We start from the raw sequence: 27242 nt of genomic DNA, 5'->3' as shown, positions 1-27242 counted from the left end.
CAATGAGGCGACACTCGACCGATGCTCAGAGTTGGGAGCGAGCATCTCTCTTTCCGTCCCTCTCTTTCGGTGTGTATTTTTGTATCTTTTCGTCCAGAGTCTGCGTCTGCATCTTTCGTTTGCTCTTGCCGTTGCTGTTTTGTGTGCGTTGAGCTAAAGTAATTTTTCATATCATAAATTTTCAAGTCAGTTAATCCCACACGCGGCGTTAACCCCATGCCGCGGCAGCCTCTGCCCTTGCCACACTTATTTATGCCTTCCGCCTGCCTTCTCCAGTTCTCTGTCCCCGTCCCGTCCCAACACAATCCCAGTCCCAGTCAGTATCCCAGTCCCCGTCTGATGGCAGCTGTGACATTTTGACATTTCAGTGATAATTCATACTTTTGCATGTCATACTTAATTATGGCACAACAGACTGCCTGTCTGTCTGTGTGGGTATTTTATCATATTTAATTTCGGTCTCTTGCATTTCTTCTGTCATGCACATCATTATTGCTCTCTTAGGCCTCAGCATCAGCCTCCTGCTAGAGCCCAGTCTCCGTCTCAATGCTCAGTCTTTCTCTTCACTAATTACTCGACAGACATTTCCCAATCATCTTCAAACTCAATTTATCACTTCGGTTCGCTTTGGTTGTTGGTTCCTCCTCCATCGTCGCCGTCTTCGCTGGCAAAAACTCATCCCCCCCATGGATGATTAATACATTTCTCCTACGGCACGGCACGGCACACACAAAATGACATAAAATATGTTTCCAAAAAGGGCTTTTGTTTTCGGCTTTCATATGCCAAACACATCAATCATCGTTCGAGTTTTTGGTTAAGAGAAAGAGGGCTGCTGTCCCAAAGCCCATGGCGAAAATCAATTTCCCAACAAAAACTGCTTAGAGAACTCGAAATTACTGACATGTTGGGTTTGAGCCTAAAACCACAGCGAAAATCTGCTATCGCTTTGGGTCTGGAGGGTTCTCTGTAAAGAGTTGAAGGTATTATCAGTTGCACAGGGAGTTTGTCATGGTTCATAGAGTGAAGGTGGAAAGCCTAGGGGGTTCCGGGAAATTGTATTCTGAATTGGTTTTATGTTGCCATCGGAATTGGATAAAGAAAGTATTGCCAAATAATTTAAATTGAATTCAATAAATTCTCAAAGATTGAATGAGAATATTTTACTGCTTTTGGATAAATTTAAAAGCTGAAATATCTTGGGAGCTATTATGAGTAACAACAGGAGGCCAGTTGATATTTTAATTCAAATTTACACCTTTTGAATATTCTGTAGCTGAATTTTAAAGTATTTATAGCCACAGCTTACACACATTTGAAGGCACCCCTGAGTGCGTAAGAGCATCCATAAATCACTTTTAGTCCCCCGTGCAATTTTCTTTCCTGTTATCGGTGTGGTTGCCATCATCTCGCTGAGTGATGTGCGGCCATCAATCTAAACTCATCATTTTGAAGGCACGCTGTCAGCCATAATGACGGAGGCCAGAGCACAAAAACTATATAGAGAATGTCAGACGACGGCGGGTTTCACATGATAGAGCCCGAGCCCGAGGAGTGTGTGGACGGACGGATGGATGTATCCACATGGTTGAATGGATCGAGGGGAACAATTCCGCACACACACAAAGAGAGAGTCGTCAATCATAATTTATAAATTGCAGTGTGTGTGCGGGGGATCGTAGAATCTACATCCACTTTTGAGCTACACTTTCCGTTGTGGGTTTTCTTTTTCCGCTGCCTGTGTCTGTGCCTGTGTGCCATATCCAACTAATTATTCAACGTCTCATTAAACAAGTAAATGTGTTAGAGAAACATTTGTTTCCCATACATCATATTCACATTACAGTCACATTAGCAGCCGCCACCAAGCGGGTTCCCAATGGGGCATTTGGAAGGCCAAGAAATCACGTCATGTGAAAGTGACAAATCAAATGAGATTAACACTTAAGTTCGTTCTGAAAGAGCTGAACAAAAACATAAATAGAGTGAAATATTTCACTGCTCATTCGCTCCTCTTACTCTTCCTCAGATTTTTCCTGTACCCCCATGCTCAGTGTGCCTCTTGATGGATGTGTGTTCTGTGCATATTTCAGGGAAAATCACCTAACAGCTCGGCATATGGGGCGTGAAATTAAAAACCATAATTAAAATTTTGCATGCACAAATTGGCACAAAGGCACTTGTGTACACAAAGTGATTCATGAGCTAACACATTCCTTTCGCGACGTAGAATAATATGTAAAATGTGCAAAGAGTTGAAACACACTTCAACATTAGATTTTTAGCTGCTTTCACTCGTCTTCTGCCGCTCTTGGAAACAATTAAAAGAATTTCCAACTCGAAGAATGATACTCCAAGAATAAAGTTCCAAGAGCAAAGAGAACTCGTTCCACTTTTATTCTTCGTGAGACTTCCAAATGACACTTGAAGTCATTGCAGCTCTGTTTTTTTCATTGTCACCTTGCCACATGGACTTATCACTTGCCACATTCAGTGCCGAGTGCAACGATGCCCGATCCCCATGGCCATGCTCCTTGTGCAATTTATTGAGCACATCAATCAATGTGCCAATTCCATTTAAGTAGTACTGCCATCTGTTGCTTTTGTTGCTCTTGTTGCTCTGATGATTCTCTCTGCAAATAATTGCAGATGCTGCTGCACATGTCTGTCGATGGGTGTGGTCAAGTCCAGCAATCGTCACTCTAAAGATGGGCAGGCAGGCAGCACACAGCAAAACAAAAACAGGTCAATCATCGATCATGGTCATCAACAGTATCATCATCATCATCATCATCCGTAGAGCCTGTCCACAGTCCGGGGCCAGTCTTAGCACCGACATTGTGCTGAGGCCACATCCTTGTCGCCGCATTATTGATGAGCCCAGGGCACACAAACAGCAACAGAGGAAAGAGCAGCAATCGTCAGTCCATGCCATCCATCCCAGATAATATCTTTTTGCAACAAATTTTTGACAGCTTCGATGTGGACCTGCGGAGGATGCAACCACACGAAGGCAGGGCCAGGCCGTCTGGTCTGGGGTCTGTTCTGCACTGGTCTGGTCTCTGGTCGGCATTGTTGAGACGACCCCTCGGAGTGCTGTTGGGCCTGTCACATTTATCACAAATTCAATGAATAATAATTTTTGCACGCTGTGTGATGTGACGTGCTAATGTTATCTGATTGGAATCGCTGATGAAGCAACAGGACAGAGAGAGAGAGAGTCAGAGCCACAGAGGGATCTGCTCGTCTGGCCTCTTATTTATTAATTATGCCTCGGGTGGAGAGTTGGGAACCCTTTGTCGCCTGCCATTTTGTATTATAAATTGAATTGCCGTTAAGCGGCGATTTATTTATCGAAGGAGAAGACGGCGAGTAAAAAGGAGAATGTAGAGTAGAGTATGAGAGTCTGATAGAGATTCTAATTTAGTGCGACGATCTGACGTTTCCGGTTATGATTGATGACAAAACGAACTCTCCTCTCCAAATTCCTTCCATCGTATATCACTTTCGGGTTTACTCAGCGCTTATCTGTTCACAATATCCATAAGACACACAAACTACCGACTCTAGATTAGGATTTATAGATATTGTGTCTCTGCCCCCCTTCCGCACGCCTGTAGGCGCCTACTGGAATTACACTTTGACAGCTTTATGGCCCCTCATCGATCACTCGACTCTGAGCGAAATCTAACAATCGATAAGACTCTACATAGAGAGAGATACTTCCACACAATATGCGCTGGGGGGTGTCTACATACGTCCCTAAGTCCCATACAAACAAGGCAATTGTTCAATTTAACTGAAGAGCTCGGAATGTTAAGATACACTTCAGATAGACTAGACGAGGTGTGGTGGGGAATAAATTATTTTTATTTATAATTTATTTAAAATACTTTTTCCTATCGCTACAATATGTGTACTTTATCTTAATGCGCTAGTCACAAGGGGTCACATGATTTCTTCATTTTTAAAAACAAAGGATTAACTTATTTTAAAATTTGTATTAAGACTACTTATTATTTATATTTTATTTTATTATTTTAACACTATTATTTTTATATATATGTAAATATTTTTCCGAATTTCCAGTTTAGGTATGCTTCTCAGTTGTCCCTAAATGGCGTTGCTCTGCTAATATTTTTAATTTTGTTTGGTAAATTGCTTCATAATCCAAAAGCATTTATTAGAATTTATTTTTCAGAATTGACAATCTTGTACCTTTTGGTTACAAGATTCAACGATGATGAGCCAAATTTTAGTTTATCATATAAGTAGATTACTACTATAGATTATTCGATGCAGAAAAATGATTGCTCTGTACCATGTCCATGTCTTGAAATCCATTTTAAAAATAATTTCTTGAAAAAAAGTGATATGATCGGTTTGTCGCTTATTATAAATATAACGGGCAAAGTTGTTAAATGCTACTTTTAGTTTTTTTTTAGATTCAGTAACACAATGTGCAAATATCTCAATTCAATAAAATAAAGTTGGCGTCAAATATGTCTTAGCTATCATCAATTTAAGGTTATCTGGTAGTTATTTTAGATTGGGTGCAAGTTTTCTTACTATGTGTTCTTCCTGTAGCTTTAGCCACCTGGTTGCTCCAAGAAAGCATATTGTTAATTGTGATTCCTAAGTTTTCTGCATGATCTACAAAATATATTTCTCTTCCTTTAATTACAAGCTTGGGGTAGTTTGTCATATTAAGTGGTTTCTTATATATTACTACACATTTACATTTATCTGGATTAAGTGACAATCCATTACTCAAATTTAACAAATCATTGTTGCATTCACTTATACACTCATCAATTTGACTCAATGGACCACTCACATACATTTGCAAATCATCTGCATTTGGCAGGTCATTTACATATAATGAAACGAGAAGGGACGTGTGAGACTCTTCTTACGCGTCACAACTTTTAAACCCGGTACTCAGTACTACATCTGTACCGTAGCGGTTATTTGTCAAATTTTACATGTTTTCTTCATCTGTCATATATGTACATCTACAACACTTATCATGCCAACACGCTATTTTCGCTCGCCCCCCTTCCCTAGAGCCACACACTGCAGAGTCACGGCAGAGGCAGAGACGCGGCGGAGGCAGAGGCCGCACACTGCGCGAACAAATAAAGCTGCTGGACGGGGTGGGCGCTGCAACTGAAAATTAATTTCTTCATTCTGGCTATAATAATAATCCCAATTCGGTGATCTGATAGATATGGTCATTCCCTATGAAATGGAGTTTTTTCTTTCTTTTTTCTTTAAAACTGTGGATACCGCAGATTTTCGCGATTTGCAGGGGCGGAAAGAGGTTGGGCGAAATTTTGAAATACACTTGTAGTAATTTAAAATTTGGTGGCTCTAGCTTTTATAGTCTCTGAGAACCAGACGCACAGACGAACGGACAGACAGACCCGGCTAATTAGACTCGGCTTTTGATGCTGATCAAGAATATATGTATATACTATGTGCGGTCGGAAACGCTTCCTTCTGTGTGTTACATTTTTAGCCACAAATTTACTCTTCGAGTACGGGTATACAAAAAATAAAACGAGCTCACGCCCTGAAAATACACTCTTGAAGTGATCTTGGCTCCGAATTTCACTTGGGAGATTGTTCTCATTAGGATTCGACACGCAGTGTCAGTGAATAACCCCGCTGGCTAATCAATTACAAAGAAATGCCAACATGTCAGACAACAGACAGCCGGCTAACAGCCAGAAAAACCAGACAGTCAGTCAGTCAGTCAAGGCGAATGGAATGAGGATGAATCCAAATATGTATATTGGATGTACCAAAGAGGGATACAGAGGGGAGTACCTACAAACATATAAAGAGTGAAAATCAAGCGCCAAATTACTTTTAACACAATACACAGCGAATGGATGGATGGATGCGGTCGTAAATCAAATGAGCGCCAAGGAATTTGCCAGAAATCTCAAGAATGTTATGCGTACAAAGAAGCGTTGACAGTTCTTAATTGCAAGGGATTCTCATTTTCTCATTTCTCGCTGTGTCTCTGGGAAACTCGCTCTTTGGCAAAAGCGTGAAATGAAAATTCCTGTCGTTTTGCCAATTTATTTTGCATATATTTTTGGTATTTCCCTCCGCGAAGCAACCATCGAGGCGCACCGAAACTTGGCCGTGTGTGTGCAGTGTGATCGAAGTTGATTTGCATTTGACGTACGATACCCGTAAATTGTTTGGGTGTGCGTGCGTGTTTTTTGTTTTGCGCTCCAACTCAAGTGACAGCTGTCAGCGCTGCGCTTCGCCTGAGACGGAAACCAATTTGTAAAGTACTGGCAGCAACAATTTTCCCATCTCATGTTGCGGCACTCCCGTTCGCTCCCGCCACTGCTTCGACTGCCATGAGGCGAAAATTGAAATAAATGTTTTGCACACACGAAAAATCCACAGAAAAAAGTATTAAAAACTTTGCCGCAAGCCTGGTAGGCAGGCGGCAGGCGGCAGTCGGCAGGAAGCAATACCCACAAAGAGAATCCACTGAGACCGAAAGAAATATGATAGGGGCTTTGTCCAACTGCGTACGTGGAATTGGACTTGGACGTGAAGCAGCGACTCGACTCTCGCATGTGTCGACGCCTGTCACACTGCCGACATGCGCAAATAACGGTAAAGGATTTGTCACTGCCAAGCCAACACACAAAACACACGTTCTATGGACATACACACTCACACTCTAGGCCCAAAAAGTGTAAAATCTGTCACTGCAGTGGCAAAGCTCACAAAAAGAATTGAAAAACAGACTTCAAAATGCTGCCATGTTTTTTGGCTTCAACATAAATATTTTATATTTTGAATTTAAAACATTATCCAGAAATTTTTGATGATTATTGAGCAACATTTTTCCTGAATTTTGCTACAGACTTTGGGTGGAAAATAGGTGGGATAAGTGCACTTGATAGTTTGGGCTATGTTTTGCATTAATATGTTTACAGGTTTTGGGTAGAAAATTGTCCGAACATATGGCAGAAAGGCTAACACGTTTAAGTTTGCTCTTTTGAGTACCATTTTAAATTACTTTTGTTAAGATTTTCATTGGAAAATTTTCATCAGAGGAGAATTGGCACAAAGGAAATCACTTTCAAGTTTGTTCTTTGGAAACATTTTACATGAAATCTGTTACATATTTTTGGTGAAAAGTGTGAGGAATAAATGGAAAGAAGGAAGTTTAATTTCAAGTCCATTCAAATCTTTAAAGCACTCCCTCCAACCCCCGCCAAAGATAAAAACTTTCGCACAAATCACAAAACCAATACCAGTGGATAGATTACTGAGAGTGGAGAGGGGTAAAATTAAGGGGGTTTTCCGCAGCAGCAGCTGTAGTCTGTTGTCTGTTGCCTATTTGGCATTGTTTTAAGTGGAAATGCCTGTCAGCGCGACTGCTTGACAGATTGTCTGAGCGGTGAGAGATTGATGCACTGATGAACTGAGGGACTGTTTGAGGGACTGTCTCTGTGTGTCTGTGCGCTGTGTTGTGTGATTAAATGCGGCGCATCTGTTGTGCAGCGATGCGCGTCACATGACTCATTTGGGCACGTCACAGCGAAACAACACGCAAAACCGTTTACTCTTATCAATGAATGTAATGACATTTAACACGGCCACCTCTACCATCAGGCCGTAGCTATTTCTCCTTCGTTTCTGCTGGGTTTTCCCTCTCACATGAAATTGATTTTCCAATTGCCGGCGCCTGACACCGTGTGACATGTTTACCTCGACTACTTACTTTGCTCGGGCTGACTCTCTGGGAGTCCATACCATCACACAATCGAGCTATCTCTTTCGGTTCGGGGTCGAATCGTATACCCCTCATGTATAAATGGCCCTGCGTGCCTCTTTCGGCTCTGATGTTGTGGTGTTGTAATTTATGCTCGCACTCGTTCATTTGACATGTCAAAAGTTGTGTCACTTGATTGATGACTGCTGTCAACACATATTTTCTAATTTTTTGTTCATTCAATGGTAGCATACAGCATATTTACTGACTGTGGTTAGGCCGTTTTTACAACGAGAGGCAGAGTCAGTGCCACAGGAAGGGTTTTCTCTGCTATTCACTATTCTGTTGGAAGTTCTAATTTTTGTTTGTGTTTTGTCGACTCGCCTCTCCTGCCTTACCGCAATGTGAACCATATTGCATATTTTGTTTGGCCCGACAGGAGATTGATGAGCTCTGCCTGATGGCTGTCACATGCCCGAATCGATGGGTTTTGTGCATGGGTGTCGTCGGTATCGCATCGTCGTGTCTTCTGGCTGTCATTTTTACACTCAGTGAAAATGGTTTAGTGATGGCGTTGGGTGGGGTGGGGGAGTGGTCTGGCCTGTCTCGTATCGCTGCCCTGACAGCAGTGCAAACAAATTGTGGCGACAGGAAGGCCTGGTCTAGGCCTTTTCGCTGGAGTTACGAGGTTTACTGCTCGAGTGTTTGGCCCCCTGCTCGATCGATCCGCCAAATTGATTAATGGCGCTGCCAATAATGTCTGCTGACGGCCAACGAGTGCTTTAGGCATATTGGTTTACAGCAGGGCTCGGCACCCATACAATTAACGAACCGTTTTTGCGTTTGTGTGTGAAGACGCACGCAAAACGCAACATTGGTATTGGTACGAATCACTGTAATACGCTTGTACGTGAGGGCAGCGCAGCAGCAGCGCAGCAGCAGCGCCTTGTCCCGCACCCATGGGATAGGGCCGTGCCGAGCCCTGGTTTACAGGGTAGCAAAGTTACAGAGAGAGTACATAGTGGGCTTAAAGTTGATTATCTCTGTTGTGCATAGCTCAACCACCCAACCCCAACCATCCAATTTGAGTGTCTACATATCATTACACAAAATGGGGCAAAATCTGTGTTTGGAAATCCTTGATGATTTCATTAAAGCATTCACATTCTCCGGTCTCCCGTACCCATCTCCATCCTCCTCTTCACCACAGCAATAATTTGTTAGTTCCAAAATAAACCATAATTAAATGGAAAATATTGAGGGACACACCCACACACGTCACACCCCCCTGAACACTTCTGGCTGCTACCCTGCCCCCCTTCGACACTATCTCTACAAAATGGCAATCAATTTCTCGCGCTGTAAATTAACAATCATTGTGGGGAAAGAGACACGCGAGAGAGATCCAGAGAAATAGGGTGTACACGGCACGGCAGCTGCTAACTGCCAGAGCGGTGCTTTGGTAAGGGGAGTGGAGCAAGGAATATTCGACCATATCCGTATACCCATCATCCTGCTTCCCCCCAGTCCCGCGTAGTAGTCCTGGGTTTGCCCGCAATCAACGTACATTAATATGCACGAAAACAATAAACCATCGAAGGCGAATAAGCAAGAGGAGGACGTAAAACGAGGGGAGAGACAACGAGAGACATGAGAGGCAGAGCGGCAAAGCGGCAAAGCGGCAAAGCTGCAGAGTGTAAGAGAGAGAGTTAGGTAGGCAGAGCGCGGTAGATGCAGAGGGACAGACCCCAAAGTGTAGGCAGAGGCGTTACAGCGGCAATCATGCAAAAAGCAAGCATACTCCGTGCCATTCTCCCTCTCTCACTCACTCTACTCTGTTCTTCCATCTCTTAAACACGCTGTGTACAGCTACCTCCCTCTTTCCTCCACTGACAATATTTATTGCAAATGCAGCAATAAATTTCAAAACACCATTCGCTAAGCACCACATGGGGTCTCGAAAATTGAAGATAAATTTTAAGGCGGCAATTTATGATTTGTGAGCATAAGACCGCGAGTCGGGGGTTCTGTTGGGGTCGCAGTAGGGCACTACAGGGGGAGGGGTTATGGCAATAGCAATACACAGTATATGGCCAAAACGAATGTACAAGAGGGGAAGGCCAGGCAGGCCGCTGCTCTGCTCTGCTCTCTCTCTGATCGGCTGCTGACAAGTGTGGAGTGTTTGCCACCGCACTCCTTCATTCACTTCCTCTCTCTCACTCACTCTTGCTATATCCTTCTCTGTCACACTGCCTGGTCGCTTTTCAATTGTGTTTGCCGCGATATTGCGACTGCGCGCTGTGCCTTTGACAGCCACCGAACCGAACCAAAAGCGATGCCATCCCAAAAGGAAACCCTTTCGCTGGGCGCTGATCTGCCAGGGCATTGGTGAAGGGATTTTCTTATTGCCAAAACGGAAAGGCATGGCAAAGGACCTCCCTAGGGGCCCTCTAACTGGGATTTGACTAATTATCTTTTCCCCAACAAAAATATTTCCAAAAGCAATATTTATCATCATAGATAATTTATTTATATTTACATTTTTCTTGCAATGAAAATGATATTGCAGATAAAGAATATTTAAAAAATATTTGTTCAAAATAATAAATATTCACAGTGTTTTTGGAGAGTTTTGGAATAAAAGTTGAGTCATTTTCTGTGGCCTCAAAACTGTAGAGTAGTAGTATTAGTTCGTCTTTTTTGAATTGCCTGCTGCCCACTGTGGGCAAACGAGGGGCACTGGCAGCAGATAGTTTTCCTTACAACACCTTGGAGCAATTATTCATTCACTTGCAAGCCGTTCCGTTCCGTCTGAGGCACAGACACAGAGGAGAATCTCTGCTGACCACAGCAGAGACAGAAACAACAAGATGCAAACAACACACAGACAGCAATTCGCTTTCAAGTTGAAAATAAGCAAAAAGTCTTATGAATGCGCACATGAAAAATGGAACATCGTTAAGGGCAATTCATAATGAAATACGCTCCTCTGAGTGGAGAGTTGTGGACCGGAGGATGGGAGGAACTGAAACTGAGGATGTGGCAGGGGAGAACCAACTGCAATACTTAAGTTGCGCTCAGGCGGTCGCAGGCTTTTTTTACAGCTTTATTTTTCTTTTCATTTTTCTTCTTTGGAGCAGCACTAAAATTATGACCATAAGCAGGATATTGGGTTAAGGTTTTACCTTCTTTCTTACCTTCTTGTGTGTGTGCTGTGTTTGTGTGTTGCCAATAAACTTTGTTGCCGCCGCGCGTTGCATTGGCGGATTTTTCGCTCCTTTCAGTGGGCTGTCGAAATGAAGCTGTTGGCCGTGTGCCAGACGAAAGCGGTATTTCAATCAGAGCTGCACCAAAAAAAAAATAAAAGGAAATATATGTACGTAAAGGATATTCATATGGAAATATGGTGAATAATTTCATTTTCATATGCGCATCGCCAGAGACAGAGAGAGAGAGAGAGAGAAGAGAACGTAACGAGAAGAGTTACAGATGGTGCCCATAAATATAATTCCCGGGCTGACTCCAGAGTCAGGGTTTGGGGCATACAGCCAAAGTCAGATCCACAGAGGGCTAGGGAAATTTATAGAGTTTGTTGCTCATGCTGTCAGGTGAAATAAATAATAAATTCGTTATATTCAGCGGATTCTCCTCGACGGCGGTGGCTATCAACAGCCCTGTCTCTGCCTGTCTCTGCCTCTCACTGTCTCCCCATCCCCTACTCCTTCATTGAATAGCCCAGCGACAATAACTCCAGGGGCGTATGATGAAGGCACGCCCACATTCAACAGTCCAACAGTCCCAACATTCAACATCGTGCTCTCTGCACAGCTGCAAGTCTCGCACTCGGTGCACATCGTGGGGTCCCCCATTGGGCAGGGGGGTGGTGCAGGGAGGAAACAAATTTGAATTCAATGAAAGATGAAATCATTAAGTTTTCAGGCAATTGAAGGCGGCTTAAGTTGGGAAACGGAAAAGGCGCTGCCAGCTAGCCAGCTTTTAATCGTGTCAAGCCGCACAATGGGTCTGCAAATTTTATATTGGAATTGGGCTTTGGGTTTGGGTTTGGAATGGGAACTGTGCCTGGGGTTTGGTTGAAGTGAGATGAGATTCGGTGTGGGGCTCTGTTATGACAACAGTTAAGACATTCACTGAAAAGTTAAGAAGAGACGGCAGTCCATGCGGGAAATAAGAACTCAATTAGCAGAGAAACGAAGGGAAATTCGGAGAGAAAATAAAATTAAACGAGAAGGGACGTGTGAGACTCTTCTTACACGTCACAACTTTTATGAACGGTACTCAGTAGTACATCTGAACCTTCTACTTTTTTTCAAATTTCTTAATCCAATATACCCTATTTACTCGAGTATCGGGTATAAAACGAGAAGGGACGTGTGAGACGCTTCTTACGCGTCACAACTTTTATACCCGGCACTCAGTACTACATCTGCAACTTAGCGGTTATTTGTCAAATTTTACATTTTTTCTTCATCTGTCATCTACATCAACAACACTGCTCACGCCAACACGCTCCTTTAGCTCGCCACCCTCCCCTATAGACACACACTGCAGAGTCGCGGCAGAGGCAGAGGCAGCGGCAGCGGCAGAGATGTGTCAGGGGCAGAGGCCATAAACAGCGCGAAGCAGAGTGTGAATGCTGTGGGACGGGGTGGGTTTGGCCACTGAAAATTTCTCCATTATGGCTATAATAATGATCCAATCGGATCCCAATTCGGTGATCTGATAGATATGGTCTATCTACGGAATGGCGTTTTTAGTTTTCTGCTATCTTCAAAATTGTAGATTTGGGAGGTTTTCGCCCTTTTGCGGAGGCGGAAGGGGGTGTGGCTCATTTTTGAAATACACTTGTAACAGTGTGAGCATACAGCAGTCTGGTGCCAAAATTTGGTGGCTCTAGCTCTTATAGTCTCTGAGAACTAGCCGACAAACAAGACGGACAGACGGACAGACGGACGGACGGACAGACAGACATGGCTCAATCGACTCGGCTATTGATGCTGATCAAGAATATATATACTTTATGGGGTCGGAAACGTTTCCTTCTGTGCGTTACATACATTCACTTTGTGCACAAATACAATATACCCTATTTACTCTTCGAGTACCGGGTATAAAAAGAGTCGGTACGTGATACGCCTCGGTTGCGTCAAAACTTTTATACCCGGTACTCGGTCAGTATATACATGTATTTACATACACTTATATGTACATACATACATATGTATGTAACCTTTGTGTGATACACATGTGATACACTACCTAGCAAGAACTGTTACGACTAAAAATATAATTTTACCAGATACTTTAATCAATCTAATTGGGTTTTGTAGGAATAAGGTTTAAACAAACCAGGTCAATGCATACAAGTTCAGTATGCAAGGGGTGCAATGTGTATGGTATTCGTAAGTCATACTCCTCGATTTAGAGCTTCTGTTTAATATTAAAAGATAGTAAGGACTGCTACGACTAAACATATAACCTACGGAATTGCGTTTTTAGATATCTTTTATATTCAAAATTGTGAATACAGCAGATTTTCGCTCTTGGTGGGGGCGGAAAAGGGCAAGGCAAAATTTAAAAATCGCATGAGATCTAACAAAAAATTTGGTGACTATCTTATATAGTCTCTGAGAACTAGCCGACAAATAAGACGGACAAAGAGACATATCGATGCTGATAAGGAATATATATGTATATCCTTTATGGGGTCGGAAACGTTTCCTTCTGCGTTACATATGTACATCCACTTTCGCGCAAACATAGAAAATTCCTTATTTACTCTTCGAGTATCGGGTAAACCAATTTGTGAGTAAGCTAAGACTATTGTCTCACATAGCAGAATTAAAGCATCAGCATAAAGAAGTAAAATTGTAGTGTTATCATCATTGATTATGAAAACCGACTTTGTGTTTTCTAATCTAATCTAATCTAATTTGAATGTATGCATATTGAAATATTTTCCACAAGTCTAGTCTTTCTAGTCATTATTTCAAATTACTTCCTTGTGAGGCGTGAATGTGCATTATTAATATTAAGTTCTAAGAGCAATTAAGTGTACAATATTGTTGGTCGTGTTCCTAAATATAATCCATAATAATCCTAATTAATGGTCATTGCTAATCTAATAGGAAATTGAAAGCGTTTCAATTCAATTGAAACGTCATTTCATTCGTGGTAACAAAACGTTTTCTTCCATGAACGTTATATTCAAAATGGTTTCTTCGATAATATTTTTCATCAGTTTTAAGATAACCAATCTCGTCCTATTAAATAGCCGTGGTTAATTCAAATTTCGAATTACAATAACCGAATTAAACCACCACAATTTACAAAAAACTTAAAAAACACAGAAACAAAACCACACTGAGAGGAATTCATACACAAATATAGTTAAACAAAACATACTAATAAAGAAAGCAGTCGTGGTTCTCTTTTTCAATGTTCAATGTAGATTTCGATCATTTCGCAACTCTTCACGAAAAAGCGACGTGCCCATTTGCACATTTATGTTATACTCTTTGATCGTCTATTCTTTCTGTTCGACGAAAGCAGCGAAAACAGGAATCTTGCTGAAAATGTTTCCACAATCAAATTTAACATTACAAATAAATAAAAATAATAAAATATACACACAGACGAATATTATAAGATATTATTTGTTGACATCTCACGTAAAGCCGCGACTAAAAGGTAAAGATAGTTATGTGAAGATGAAAAATAGTTTATATCCGATTCGCAGACCTACCTAATACGCAACAAAAATGTCATAAGAATCGGTCAGCACCTAAACACGAAAATTGTATATATCTATATCTATCTATATATATAAAAGAAAGTCGTATTTTGTTCAACACTTATAACTCGAGAACGGCTGGACCGATTGCCATGGTTTTTGATTAGTTGGATTTGTTTCCGTCCGAGTAGCAGAATACATCTTGAAAATAAGTTATGGCCTGTTTGTTGCGGCCTTAAAGCCAAAACTTTATTTTTTTCTGAAGACATCATGTGTGTGTTCAGAAATTTGTCTAAAAAGTTCATTTGTTAATTTGTTGTTCATTTGTATTTGTTTAATCATATTTAATATTTGTTTTATTTATTTGTTTAATTTTGTATTAATCATTTTAATAACAATGCCGCGTCCTAGAAGTTTTAATCTTTCCCAGCGAAGCCGTAATGCAATTAGGCAATGGAATATCGCGAGTCAATTATCTGAAATTGCACGAGAACAGCGCCGCGTTAATATAGAGCAAAGAAGGACCTTAATTCGTGCAAAGAGAGATAAATCGTCGAGGTTATCGTACAGAAGAACAGATGAATAATCTTCGAAGTGCAAGAAGAAATGGTTCAAGTATTGATTTGAATCGAGCAGCGTTTCTGTATGATTGCACCATCGACTACAGCTTGCATCGTTGAACGATCTATCTGCTGAAGATTTCTCGAAGCAATTGCTGACTATCGGTAATGGCCGTGTTCCTGTTGACAAATCGAGCGGTTTGATTTCATTTCCTCCAAATTTGTGCCATTTCGTATCATCAAAAGACGAGCTTATCAACAACGTATTCCCGGATATCATTGCTAACCACAAAAATACTAAATGGTTAAGTGAGCGAGCAATTTTGGTCGCTAAAAATAAAGATGTAGATGACCTCAATCTTATAATTCCAAATCAAATCGTAGGTACTCTGTATTCATTCAAATCTATCGACTGTGTAACAAACGAAGAAGAAGCCACTAATTATCAAACTGAATTTTTAAACTCCTTGGATGTGCCTGGTTTACCACCGCACAATTTAAAACTTAAAGTTGGCTCGGTAAGCATGATGACGCTTAGAAATTTAAACCAACCAAAACTGTGATAAGAAAACTGATGAGCAATGTGATTCACGCGTCGATACTTAAAGGAAAATTTAAAGATGAGGAAGTTCTTATTCCAAGGATTCCGATGATCCCAACGGATATGCCCTTTGAGTTTAAACGAATTCAATTCCCGATTCGTCTTGCCTTCGCCATGACGATCAACAAATCACAGGGCCAATCCTTGACTATTTGTGGCCTCAATCTAGAAAATTCATGTTTTTCTCATGCTCAATTGTACGTGGCATGCTCACGTGTCGGCAAACCATCCGCTTTATTTGTTCTTGCGCCTGACCAAAAAACAAAGAATGTCGTTTACCTCAAAGTGCTTGAATGAAAATCCTATTACCATCGCATTGGATCATTGCAACCTATAGAAGATGCACAGCATAAATTCTTGCAAATATACTTCATGGGCAATATGGAACAAGAACAACTTGACAGGCGTCAAGGGATCAACACAGCTACGAAGAGAGCAATTCTCCAAGATCTGCAGCAAATGCTTCATGAACATCATGCATTGGTCTGGCTGTTCAAGACTGCTTTAGAGCGCATGCCAAGTGATTGCAATTCGGTCAAGTCAATTAAATACATTTGCAAATATGTCACGAAAGGGAGCGACATGGCGGTTTTTGGTATCCAAACATCCAATACCAACGATGAAATCACGCGCTATCAAGTTGGTACTTTTATGTTTCTATCCATATAAACATATTATTTTGTATCATTGTTTTACGTTCATCAAAGCCTAAATTAGTCCAGCTTAAAAGTAACACGACATTCATTGACTGTTAGGCGGTGCGAAGTTCGCCGGGTCAGCTAGTATGTAAATATATAGAATATACATATTTTTCTTTCCTTATGAGTTCTTCGAATTAAAAATTTTTTTTTTACTTCTGTCATCTACATTACTTCCCACACCAACATGTCCTTTTAGCTTGTCGACCACCCCCAGAGCCGCGCACTGCATGAGGCAGAGTGTGCGAGAGAGAAAGAATGACAACAATAAGCAAAAATAAACTAAGCTGCTGGAAGAGGTGGGCTCTTCATTCTGGCAATAATAAGGATCTGAGCCGATCTTAATTCGGGGCTCTGATAGACCTGACCATTATCTTCGGAGCTGCGTTTTTAGTTGTCTCCTATGTTCAGAATTGTGGATGTAGAAGTTTTTCGTCTTTTGTGGGAGCGAAATTTAGAAACACACTTGGAACAGTGTGATAGTACAGCAGTCTGGATGCAAAATATAGTGGCTGTAGCTCTTCTGGTTTCTGAGCCATATCGAATCGGCTATTGATGCTGATCAAGAATATATGTATGTACATATGTATGTATGTATATACTATGTGGGGTCGGAAACGCTATTTACTCTTCGGGTATATTGAGGATAACAAAAAACAAACGAGATGGATTGAAAAAACAACAAAAGGAAGGGGTTGGATGCAAAAAAAGCGGTGGCTAATGAGAGTCAAAATCAACTTCCCATATTAAATACACAATTGATGCCCCGAACGGGGCTAATAAATATCAACAGCCACACAAATTTGCCTCCTGGCCCAAAACTTTACCAAGAAAAATATACAGCGGATCTGAGAGTGCCGTGCCCACAGCCAAAGACCCAAAGAGCCAAAGAGCCGACAACAAAAGCGCACATAAATCAACGATCAAGACAATTGCGGTGTAATAATTTCAACTTCTTTAAGTCGGCAGCCAGCCCACACCACACCACACCACAGAGCATAGCACTCCACTCCGTACTCCTTACTCCCACTGTGCACCCAAGTGCCCAGGCACTCCGTGTCGATCCGATTCGGCGGGGCCATAAAAATAACAGCTTATCGGGCCAAAGAATCGTGTCGTAGCACGCCTACCAACTCAAAAAGGCATTAAAATATGAAAACAACAATTGCACAGAGTCCAGAAGGAGGAGGTGGAGGAGAGGAGGTCTTGGGATCTGCTGCTGCTGCTGCTGCAGGAGGCTGTAAGGGGGAGATTGCAGTGCAGTACCTTCAGGTGAAATCAAGAGCAGTCCCGCCCCTGTTTTCTTCATTGTAGGCGTCAGCCGTTGGCAGCGGCACGTTTTTCCTCGTGAAATTCCTTAACACCAATCCCCTGCCCACCATCACAATCCCAATCCCAAGCCGAAACGAGTAAAAGGCTAAACTAAAGATATACATATGTATGTATATATTTTAATATATATGTATATACATAAGTCTATACTTATATAGAGGAGTGTATACTCCTCCTCTATCCATTGTCTGTGGGGGCAAGAGGCTGTGGGTTACAACTTAGTTAGGAACCACCGCAGCCGCGCCACCGATATCTCAATTTGAGGCTCATAAAAATATCGAGTAATAGGCCAAAACGACAGGCGAAATATTTTTGTACAAGTGCAACGAACAGTAGATACCCTTAATCAGAATTTTTAATAATTTCTTGGAATCCAATCCGAGAAGACTTTTTATTTTCTTCTTCTATCAAACTCGCAATAAATCCTGACGCAAAATTCTCTGTTTATTGTGGGTGGATTGCCTTGTGATTGATGACCTACACCAAACAGAAAATGGCAACCGAGCCGCCAACAGCCAGCGAATTGGTCTACCTCGCCGAGCTGAAGACTCGACTCCGCGAGTTGCGGGAGCGCCAGGCCACAGATATGTTAATCCGGATGAGCACCTCGGCTGTGGGGGAGACCTTCCGGGGTGCACTAAAAGGCAGTTCGACTTCGAGTTCCGGCCATATTAATATCAAAAGACTAATTCAGGGCTTTGAGAATCTTCGCAAGACCTCGCAGCAGTTGAATGATCTCCACGAGTTGCCCGAGGAGCTAATGAATGTGGATGTGCGACGGCTGCTCAGGGGCTATGAAAAGTTAATTGAAGAGGGCAATGTGCTGCAGCAAAGATGGTTCAAACTGAAACAATCCACGAAAAGTTCTTTGCATCTAGCGGACAGCGAAATGCTTTCGATTTTGGGCAAACACATTTCCAACGGCATAAAATGTGTCTAATGATTTGGCATCAAATGATCCAAAGACCAATTCTAAGGCACTTTTAGATTCTCAAAATATGGAAAGAAATTGCAGCAAACAAAAGTATGGTAAGAACAACAAATTTAGCTTAAGTCTGGCAGTCTCTGAGAATCGTTTGAACAGCTTTTAATGTAGCCTAGACCGAAGCTTTATTTGATTTCTAGGCCGAGGCCGTTGGGGTGCTCTGCTTCAGTTGATGCTACGCCTCAGTCCATTCAACACTTGCGGCAAAAAGGGCAAGAGTAAAAAGATAATATCCACAGAAGTTCATCCATAATGCTGCCCAAAAAACTGCCATAAATCCACCATACACACTCACATGCCACACACCACACCATAGCATCCCCTCATAATCTTATTTGAAAATAATCCAATAAAATTCTCCAATAGGCAGGGAGCGAGATGCATAAATCAACACCACACATCAGCATGTCAATATTTTGCCTAATTAATGTGGCACGGTCTCGGTGCGGTGCTGCAGCTGTGCATCAATTTTGGGTGTCAAGTGCTCTATCCCGCTCCCGCTCTCCCGCTGTGAGTCTCCAAGGAGACCACCATCGCTGTTGCCCTCAATGCTGTTTGGCTGGCAGGGGCAACGTATGAACGCAACTGCTACGTTGACAGCGCACTTTAGTCGCCCATGGAATACCGAAAATAAATCTTTTGCCATCTCGTGACACACACAACACTGCCCGGGACAGGTTCAGGGGCCCAAAACGCTACGAAGACAAAATACTTTGCCCCCCACAGAAACTGGCGCTGCTGGGACGACACGCAAAGCGAGAAGTAAACATTTAAATTTAAATTAAGTGGCTTGTTAGGCCTCATCGAATGCAGCAGCTAATGAGGCGCCTCTGCGATGTCGGCCAACGAGCAGTGGCAGTGGGCAGGGGGAAAAGGGGCAGGGAGATAGCTAGGGGGATACAGGAGAGTTTTAGCAGGAAGAATTTGTGTCTCTCGTTTGTGGGGCCATCAACGAAATTGATATATTTACTTAAGTGCGTGTCTGCCTGTCTTGGGTAAATATTTCTGAGGGAATCTCTAATTTGTTAGGATCTTTGTTTGTAGGGGAAAACTTTCACAAATAATTTTAAAAGGGAATTTTTATACCCGGTACTCGAAGAGTATATTGTCACTAAGCAAACAACTTGTTGTATTGTATAGGGAATATTGTATTTGTGTGGAAAAAAAATGTAGCACACATTAGGAAGCGTTTCCGACCCCTCACAGTTTATATTGATCAGCATCAATAGTCGAGTCGATTTAGCCATGTCTGTCTGTCCGTCCGTCTGTCCGTCCGTCTTGTTGAGCGCCTGGTTCTCAGAGACCTTAAAAGCAAGAGCCACAAAATTTTGCATCCATACGGCTGTATGCTCTTCCTGCTATAAGTGTATTTCAAAATTTTGCCCTGCCCCCTTCCGCCCCCGCAAATCGCGAAAAGCTACGGTTTCCACAGTTTTAAAGATACAAGAATTCTAAAAACGCCATTCTGTAGGGAATGACCATATCTATCAGATAACCGAAATGGCTGCGCCCACCCCGTACAGCAGCTTTTTTTTATTCTTGCACTTTCTCTCATTCTCTGCTTCGTGGAGTGTTAGGCTCTAGGGGAGAAAGGCGAGCTAAAAGGGCGTGTTGGCGTGAGAAGTGATGTAGATGTAGATGTGGATGACATATGAAAAGAACCACTAAGGTACAGATGTCCTACTGAGTACCGGGTATAAAAGTTGTGACGCGTAAGAAGCGTCTCACACGTCTCTTCTCGTTATATATTCGTTGTACGATTTTAAGTAAGGTTTACTGCTGTTTCAAACCCAAAAAAGTAAGAAACAAGTGTACGAGTTTCCCAGCAATATAAAAGATACCCCAATCTATTGTTAAAATAGTTTTGACGCCAAGGAAATTAATTTTATATGATTATTCATACATACATACATATGTACATCCATATGTTTATATCATATTCCCCAACAGACACCTGTTTCACCTCGACTGTTTAATCTCTTGTTCCATAAATCTTTTTCTAAATATCTGCAAGAAGTTCAGCTGGCAAATCGAAAATCCTGCTGTATAAATCACATTAAATAAAGAGCTAATTAATTATAATTAAAATTACATGCATTTAAATCAGAAATAACAAGTTTATACCGAAATGCAAACACTACACACACACAACATTCCACACCACACCGCACTAGCCACACCTTCAATTCGTTGAGAGTCGAGTCGCGCGGGGCATACTAAGAAATCATGTTTGCCAATGATTTGTGGCATCGATGCGAGATCCGATTCGATGCAAGTCCAATCTCCGTGCAGCTTATCTGCAGCGGCTGACACGAGTGGCGATGGCAACGATGGCGATGCCGATGCCGATGCTAATCAGCAACCGGCCAGAGACGGACGCAGAGACTTACGACCGATGCAACATGTGTCCGCAGCACCGCACAGAGATCCCGTCGAGATCGCATGAGGCAAGGGGCAGACAAACCGAGAAAGGGGAAAATAAGCAAGTTTCAAACTGTTGGTGGCATCGCCATTGGATTTCACTTCGCTGCCCCGTTAGCGCTTTTCGAATCGTTTTGACCTGCAACATTTTGTGTGTGTTTTGTCGACTCCCCAACGGTGGCAAAAGTGACAAATAGGAACAGGTGGAGACGCACCAAATATGGCAGACAGGCTTCTCTTCATTGTTTAACCTTCTCCCTGGGAACCAGCACTGCTCGCTTAAGTGTCTTTAGCTGGATGAACTTCAGCTGGAGATTAAACCAAAAATCGTACATTAAATACGTCTCTAAATGGTTATGAGGTTGATCTTGACGGGGGAAAGGGCATAAGGAGCAGGCCTAAATGATTTTAAATCTTTATAATATTCTTTATAATTTAGTTATATCTCTTTATAATTCTCATTCTATAATGAGAACTGGAAGAATTATTGCTTTTCCCTTCATTTTCTTTGATACAATTCTCAAATACAAATTACCTGCAAAATCCATTTCCATTTTTAATTTTTATCATTAGAACAAATGTCATAATTTCCATTCCATGATTCGTTTTAGCCTTAAATTATTTTATGATTTACTTGCAAGGCATAAAGGGGGAAAGGGCATAAGGAGCAGGCCTAAATGATTTTAAATCTTTATAATATTCTTTATAATTTAGTTATATCTCTTTATAATTCTCATTCTATAATGAGAACTGGAAGAATTATTGCTTTTCCCTTCATTTTCTTTGATACAATTCTCAAATACAAATTACCTGCAAAATCCATTTCCATTTTTAATTTTTATCATTAGAACAAATGTCATAATTTCCATTCCATGATTCGTTTTAGCCTTAAATTATTTTATGATTTACTTGCAAGCTTTATCCCCTATTTCCTTCAACTTAACGTCTTAAATTAAAATCCAAATAGAATAATTGATAATGAGTTAATATTGATTTGCGGACACATGGACACACAGCGTATGGAATGCAATCAGTGTACACACATCCGAAATGCCGACGCCTAGTCAAATATTAAACACACTCACGAGAGTGAGATTGTCATGGTTCCGCGGAACATGTTCCAACAATTGTAAACTGACATAACAAATAGTTCTGGGAATTCGTCATACTTGCATCCCACCAGAGGCTGAAACACGAACACGAAGCACACGCCCACATTTTGGACAGTGCCACGAGGGCAGGAGCAGGGGCAGGGGAAATGATGTGCCTTGTGTGTTCACTTTGATGTTGCACCGACGGACGGACATGCACGTTGGCAGACGTCTGTTCACCTAATTATCACACTATTTGAGGCATCGTAAAAGCGAGACGAGACGAGACGAGAAACAACCCAAAAAGGTAATGAGAGGGCAGACGGACGGAGTTTCGTTTACCGTAGGAATGAAACGTGAAACATAACGTGTTCCATTCCGTTTCGTTTCGTTGCATTGGTCGCTCAGATGGGGCGCATCATAAAACATAAAAGCGTGAAAGGATAGGCGCGGGCCACATCAAAGGGGCTCGCATCGCATCGGCCATTATACTCGTACGGCGTATGACTACTCCGCTAAATTGAAGCGAATGAAACGATGTGTTATATTTACATACGCAATCAAGCGATCCACTGACAAGACAAGAACGGGTAGGAGTGCGGGAGCGAGGTTCCATGGGGTATAATTAGAATGACTTTGCGTTGATCTACAAAGGGAGCGGCTTTTTGGTAGTTGAATATGATATTTACATACAAAATCTATCCACGGAAACGAAACGACAAGGAATCGAAGTATTATACATAGAATAACTAATCAAAAGTTACCTACAACTTGATTATCGATTGAAGTTTGTTCTCGCAATGGCTCGACCCCATCCGAACCAATTTCCAGCACACTTTATCCATTCCTTTTTTATTTATATACATATAGTCGCTCTGTTGTCCCATTTATCAACCAAAAGGGCTGAACTTCATTTGAGATTCCTTGTATTAGTTTCAGTGTAGCAACCAAATTAGCGGCAATTTACATCCGCTAACTAGAGAGTGGGAGCCACGGCGTCTGAGGGAGGAACTGACGTATAATCTATGGGATTTACGAGAAGCCAAGAGAAGGCAGCAAAGAATTAGACCTTAGTCTGGCGGGAAATGAAAAATCCCGACCAACGGCAAAACCGCCAGCTGCACTTGCACATGCAAACTAATAAATTTCATTGATGTGTCTATTTTCGGCTGCCCCCAATTCCTCCATCCCTCGTCTTTAGAGCCCTAAAGAGCCTCCTCCAAGTGCCTGCCTGCAGCGGAAGCAATTTGTAGCTACAAACTGTAATTTCCCAACCAAGACCCGTTCCCTGTAACGTCGCTGGGCCAACGCCTTCTCCTCTTCTGGTATTCCTCCGACCAAATAAAAAAGACGTCGATAATTCTTAAGGCAACGGCGCGAAAATCGGGCAAGTTTTCGCTGTCAGTGGTCGGATCTAATAGGGGTAGGGGAGGGAGGACCGGCGAGTTGGCTTCACAAAGCAATTGCTGCACATTTTATTTAACCCTTTTTATGGCCTCATTATGTGCCATACGCCCCGTCCGGGACCAGGACCGGGACCGGCGCCGAGGCCGGGGCGTGCAGGCAAAATATATATCTTTGCCGCAATTCTCCGGAATCGGGTATAGCACACTCCTGACTTGTGGGGAACAGAAGTCGCTTCGGGAGCCGAAGGGATGGCGAAATGGGTGCGAAATGTCTGGCGGAAATGAGGCTAGGAATCAAGCAAATAAATGTTTTATAAAATGTTTCCAGCACACACAAAGTAACTGCTGGGGAGGAGTACAGTTCCAGACCCAGCTCTAGCCCTGGCCCTGACTCCAGCTCCATCCCCAACGTTTCTCCGAGCCATTAAAATTAAATTTATCGCTCACAATGTTTTATGGTATTTGAAATTTCGTGCAAAATGGAGTTACTCGGCAGTTTGGTAGCAAAATGAATGTAACTCCAACCCAGTCATATAAACTGCTACTTTGTCTCTTAATATTTCCCCTAGAGAGCCAGCGAGAGTCTCTGCCACACATATGATTAACGAGGATGTTTCTTTTAGAGTGGTTTTTAGGACTGAAACAATAACAAAATATCCTGAATATTACTGATTTATTCTATGCTTTAAATTACATTTCTTAACGTCTCTTTTTTATTTCTCTATCGCCTGTCGTTGCTTTCTTTTGCCTTGTTTTAAGTTTAACATTTATTAATTCCTACCATAACTCTCTTGAACTGCAAGTGCAGAGAGTGCAGAGAGGAGACCCACTTACTCATTCATTCATTCAGTTAAGCAAGGGGCAACTTGTGGCCATAAATTTGTGCACAGGCGCGCAGAAGTGGAGAAAATACAACACCGAAAAATGGTAAAAGGGCCAAAAGCGGAGGCAAGTCAGTCGCTGAATGCCTGTTTGCCTACCGCCTGTTTGCCTATAGTTTTACAGTTTTACAAACAGGAGAAGAGTCCTCCTTTGGGGCCTGTTCTACGTATAGTATCTGTTTCTGCGTGTGTGTTTGTGTGTGCTGGGGCGATATCTAGCGCACTTTCAGCGCGACGATAAATTTCCCAGCCAAAATGTGTTAATTATAAATACGAGCAATTATTTTAACTCTACTTAACAAATTACCATGCCATAGCATATGGGGCAAAAGGTATAAATTACCGACTTTTACGACTTGCGGAAATTGTATGGCGACGACGACCGAGACCACCGATACCACCGAGACGATGCAAGCAGGTTATGCCCCGTGTCCCGTGCCCCGTGCCAATTTTCTCCATGTGTGTCCATGTGTGTGTCGGGGGGTTTTTGTATCTATGCGAGTGTTCGGGCGAGTGCCTCTGCTTAATTGTGTGTTTAGGTGATTATGCTTAATTGTGTGTGTTTCAGGGCCAAGAACGAAAGCGTCGACGTCGGAATGCTTCCTAGCATCCTCTCCCTCTCTGTTGCAACTTCCTGGCTCGTTCAACGCTGCAGAGTCTGGGCTCTCTCCACATTTTCGTTTGGGTTGCGGTGTAAAACTTTTCGAATCAACTTTTAAGCAGCGCAAATGACGTTTCGGCGGTGCCAAAGGTGAGACTACGAGTTTTTTGGTGGAGTGGGAGCCTTGTGCGTTGAGGGTGTATTCCTAACCTCACTTGATGACTTGATAACTTGCGAGTTGGCTGTAGGGAAGGGGGAAACACTGACTTGAGTTCGAGTGGAAAAGAGGATACCGAGTGGGGTATCTGTTTAATTGCATTGTTGAGATTACGTTGCTTTGTATCCTTATTTTCTGTGGTGCTTGCGGGTGTTTATTTTGTACGTTGACTTTAAAGGGTGATGAGCAGAATAGTTTAGTTTCATTTTATTCAAACCCGTTCTGCACCAAACTCTTTCCTCTCTCACCCATGGCACACTTATAAGTTATATTTGCAAATAACTTAGATAAATCAATTACACCACTAGCTAATCACAACACACACTACAGCACACCCCCGTCCGACTACGATTCGGCATCGTCATGCAGTGAAGAGGCTTAGGGGCCAGCCCCTCTGGCAAGTTCATTCAATCAAAGTGCTTGTCCCACTGTTCCCGCAACCCCTCCTCACTCAACGACTATGGCGCTGTCTTGCATTTAAAATTCGCATAACGTGGCAGCGACCCATTAATCATTTTCACAAGCAGCCAAGTCGCAAGACTTGACTCAAGTTTTGATTTGTTTTTGTTGGGTGGAGGAGCAAAAGAACAAGCAAGAAAATTTGTGAAACGCTTCGTATGCGGCACAAGTTTTATACCCGGTACTCAGTCAGTATATCTGCACCTTAGTGGTTTTTATAACATTTTACATTTCAAATTTGTTCTACATCTGTCATCTACATCTAAATACATCACTTCTCCCGTCAACACGCTCTTTTAACTTACCACCTTCCCCTGGAAGACACACTATATGAGTGTGCGAGCGACAAGGAATGTCAACAAAAAGCAAGCATAAGCATAGCTTCTGGCTAAAATAATCATTCAATCTAATCCCGATTCGGTGACATGATAGATCCTTCCTTCCTTCCTTGTTCAATTGCGTTTTCAGCTTTCGACATTTGTCGTGGCGGAAGGGGGCGGGACTAATTTGTACACTTGTTTTAGTGTGAAATCACATCAAAATGGAGGCAAAATTCGGTGCCTCTAGCTCTAATAGTCTCCGAGAACTAGCCGACAAACAAGACGTTGATGCTGATCAAGTATATAATTTCTTTTTTGGGTCGGAAACGTTTCCTCATGTGTACATCCAGTTTCGAGCACAAATACAAAATAATCTATTTACTTTTCGAGTACCGTGTATAAGAAAATGAATATTTTTCATTGCTTCTAACGCAACGCTGGACACAAGATTGATGTGAAATTTGTGTTGGGCCCTCGAGAAATATGGCAGCTCTTGGCAAGCAAGCGGCAGTCGGTGGCAGTCCCGTGGAAGTCCCGTGGCAGTATCCCCCATACCCCAAATCTGATACTCTCCGCCCCACTCTCTTTCGTGCACCGTGCAGCAATTGATTTGAAAAAATTCTAGCGCCAGCAAGAATTGTCTAGTGCTCGACACTCTCTCTCTTATGGACAACCCTCTCTCTTCAGATGACAGTGAGTGCGAAAAATATTGCGGCCGCAGAATATTTTGCCTTCGACTCTGACTTTGGCCCTGACTATTCTGTGCTCTCTGGCTCTGACTCTGACTCCGAGTATGAGTCTGACTGTGGCTCTAGGATGCCAGACATTCCGGCACGCCATATATCATTTCAGCTCTAAGGGTTGTTGATGGCCTCCATAAATTATATTTGCACGCGTTTCGCCTTCAAACTACTGCGCCAAAAAATATAGATATGTACATCCCATGGAGGTGGGACGAAAACCGAATGCGGAATGCCGACAGCAATTGCAGAGCGCATTTCATTTACATAACTAGGATATATTTATTTTTCCATTTATTTTTTCGTGGTAATAGTTGCAGCTGTCTCCGGCCAAGGGCGTTTTCTTCTTCGGGCGGAGGGAGAGGAGAGAAAGGAAAGGGCTAAAAGATGTCTAAGAATATATGTATGTACATTTCCTGGCAGAAG

General features: G+C 42.3%; 1 protein-coding gene across 1 annotated transcript; it reads left to right on the top strand.

The window, feature by feature from the left end:
* Positions 1-18164: 18164 nt before the first annotated feature.
* LOC117900978 lies at positions 18165-18650 on the top strand. Its single transcript, XM_034811571.1, has one exon. It carries the CDS (start codon positions 18168-18170, stop codon positions 18633-18635), a length of 468 nt encoding a protein of 155 aa, XP_034667462.1. The 5' UTR covers positions 18165-18167; the 3' UTR covers positions 18636-18650.
* The last annotated feature ends 8592 nt before the right edge of the window (positions 18651-27242 follow it).

The sequence above is a fragment of the Drosophila subobscura genome, chromosome U (assembly GCF_008121235.1).
Source record: "Drosophila subobscura isolate 14011-0131.10 chromosome U, UCBerk_Dsub_1.0, whole genome shotgun sequence".
NCBI lineage: Eukaryota > Metazoa > Arthropoda > Insecta > Diptera > Drosophilidae > Drosophila > Drosophila subobscura.
This window is presented reverse-complemented; position numbering and strand designations above follow the sequence as displayed.

What these genes read in the sequence shown, in the direction of transcription:
- LOC117900978 (XM_034811571.1), top strand. Translation starts at nt 18,168, where the DNA reads ATGACCTACACCAAACAGAAAATGGCAACCGAGCCGCCAACAGCCAGC.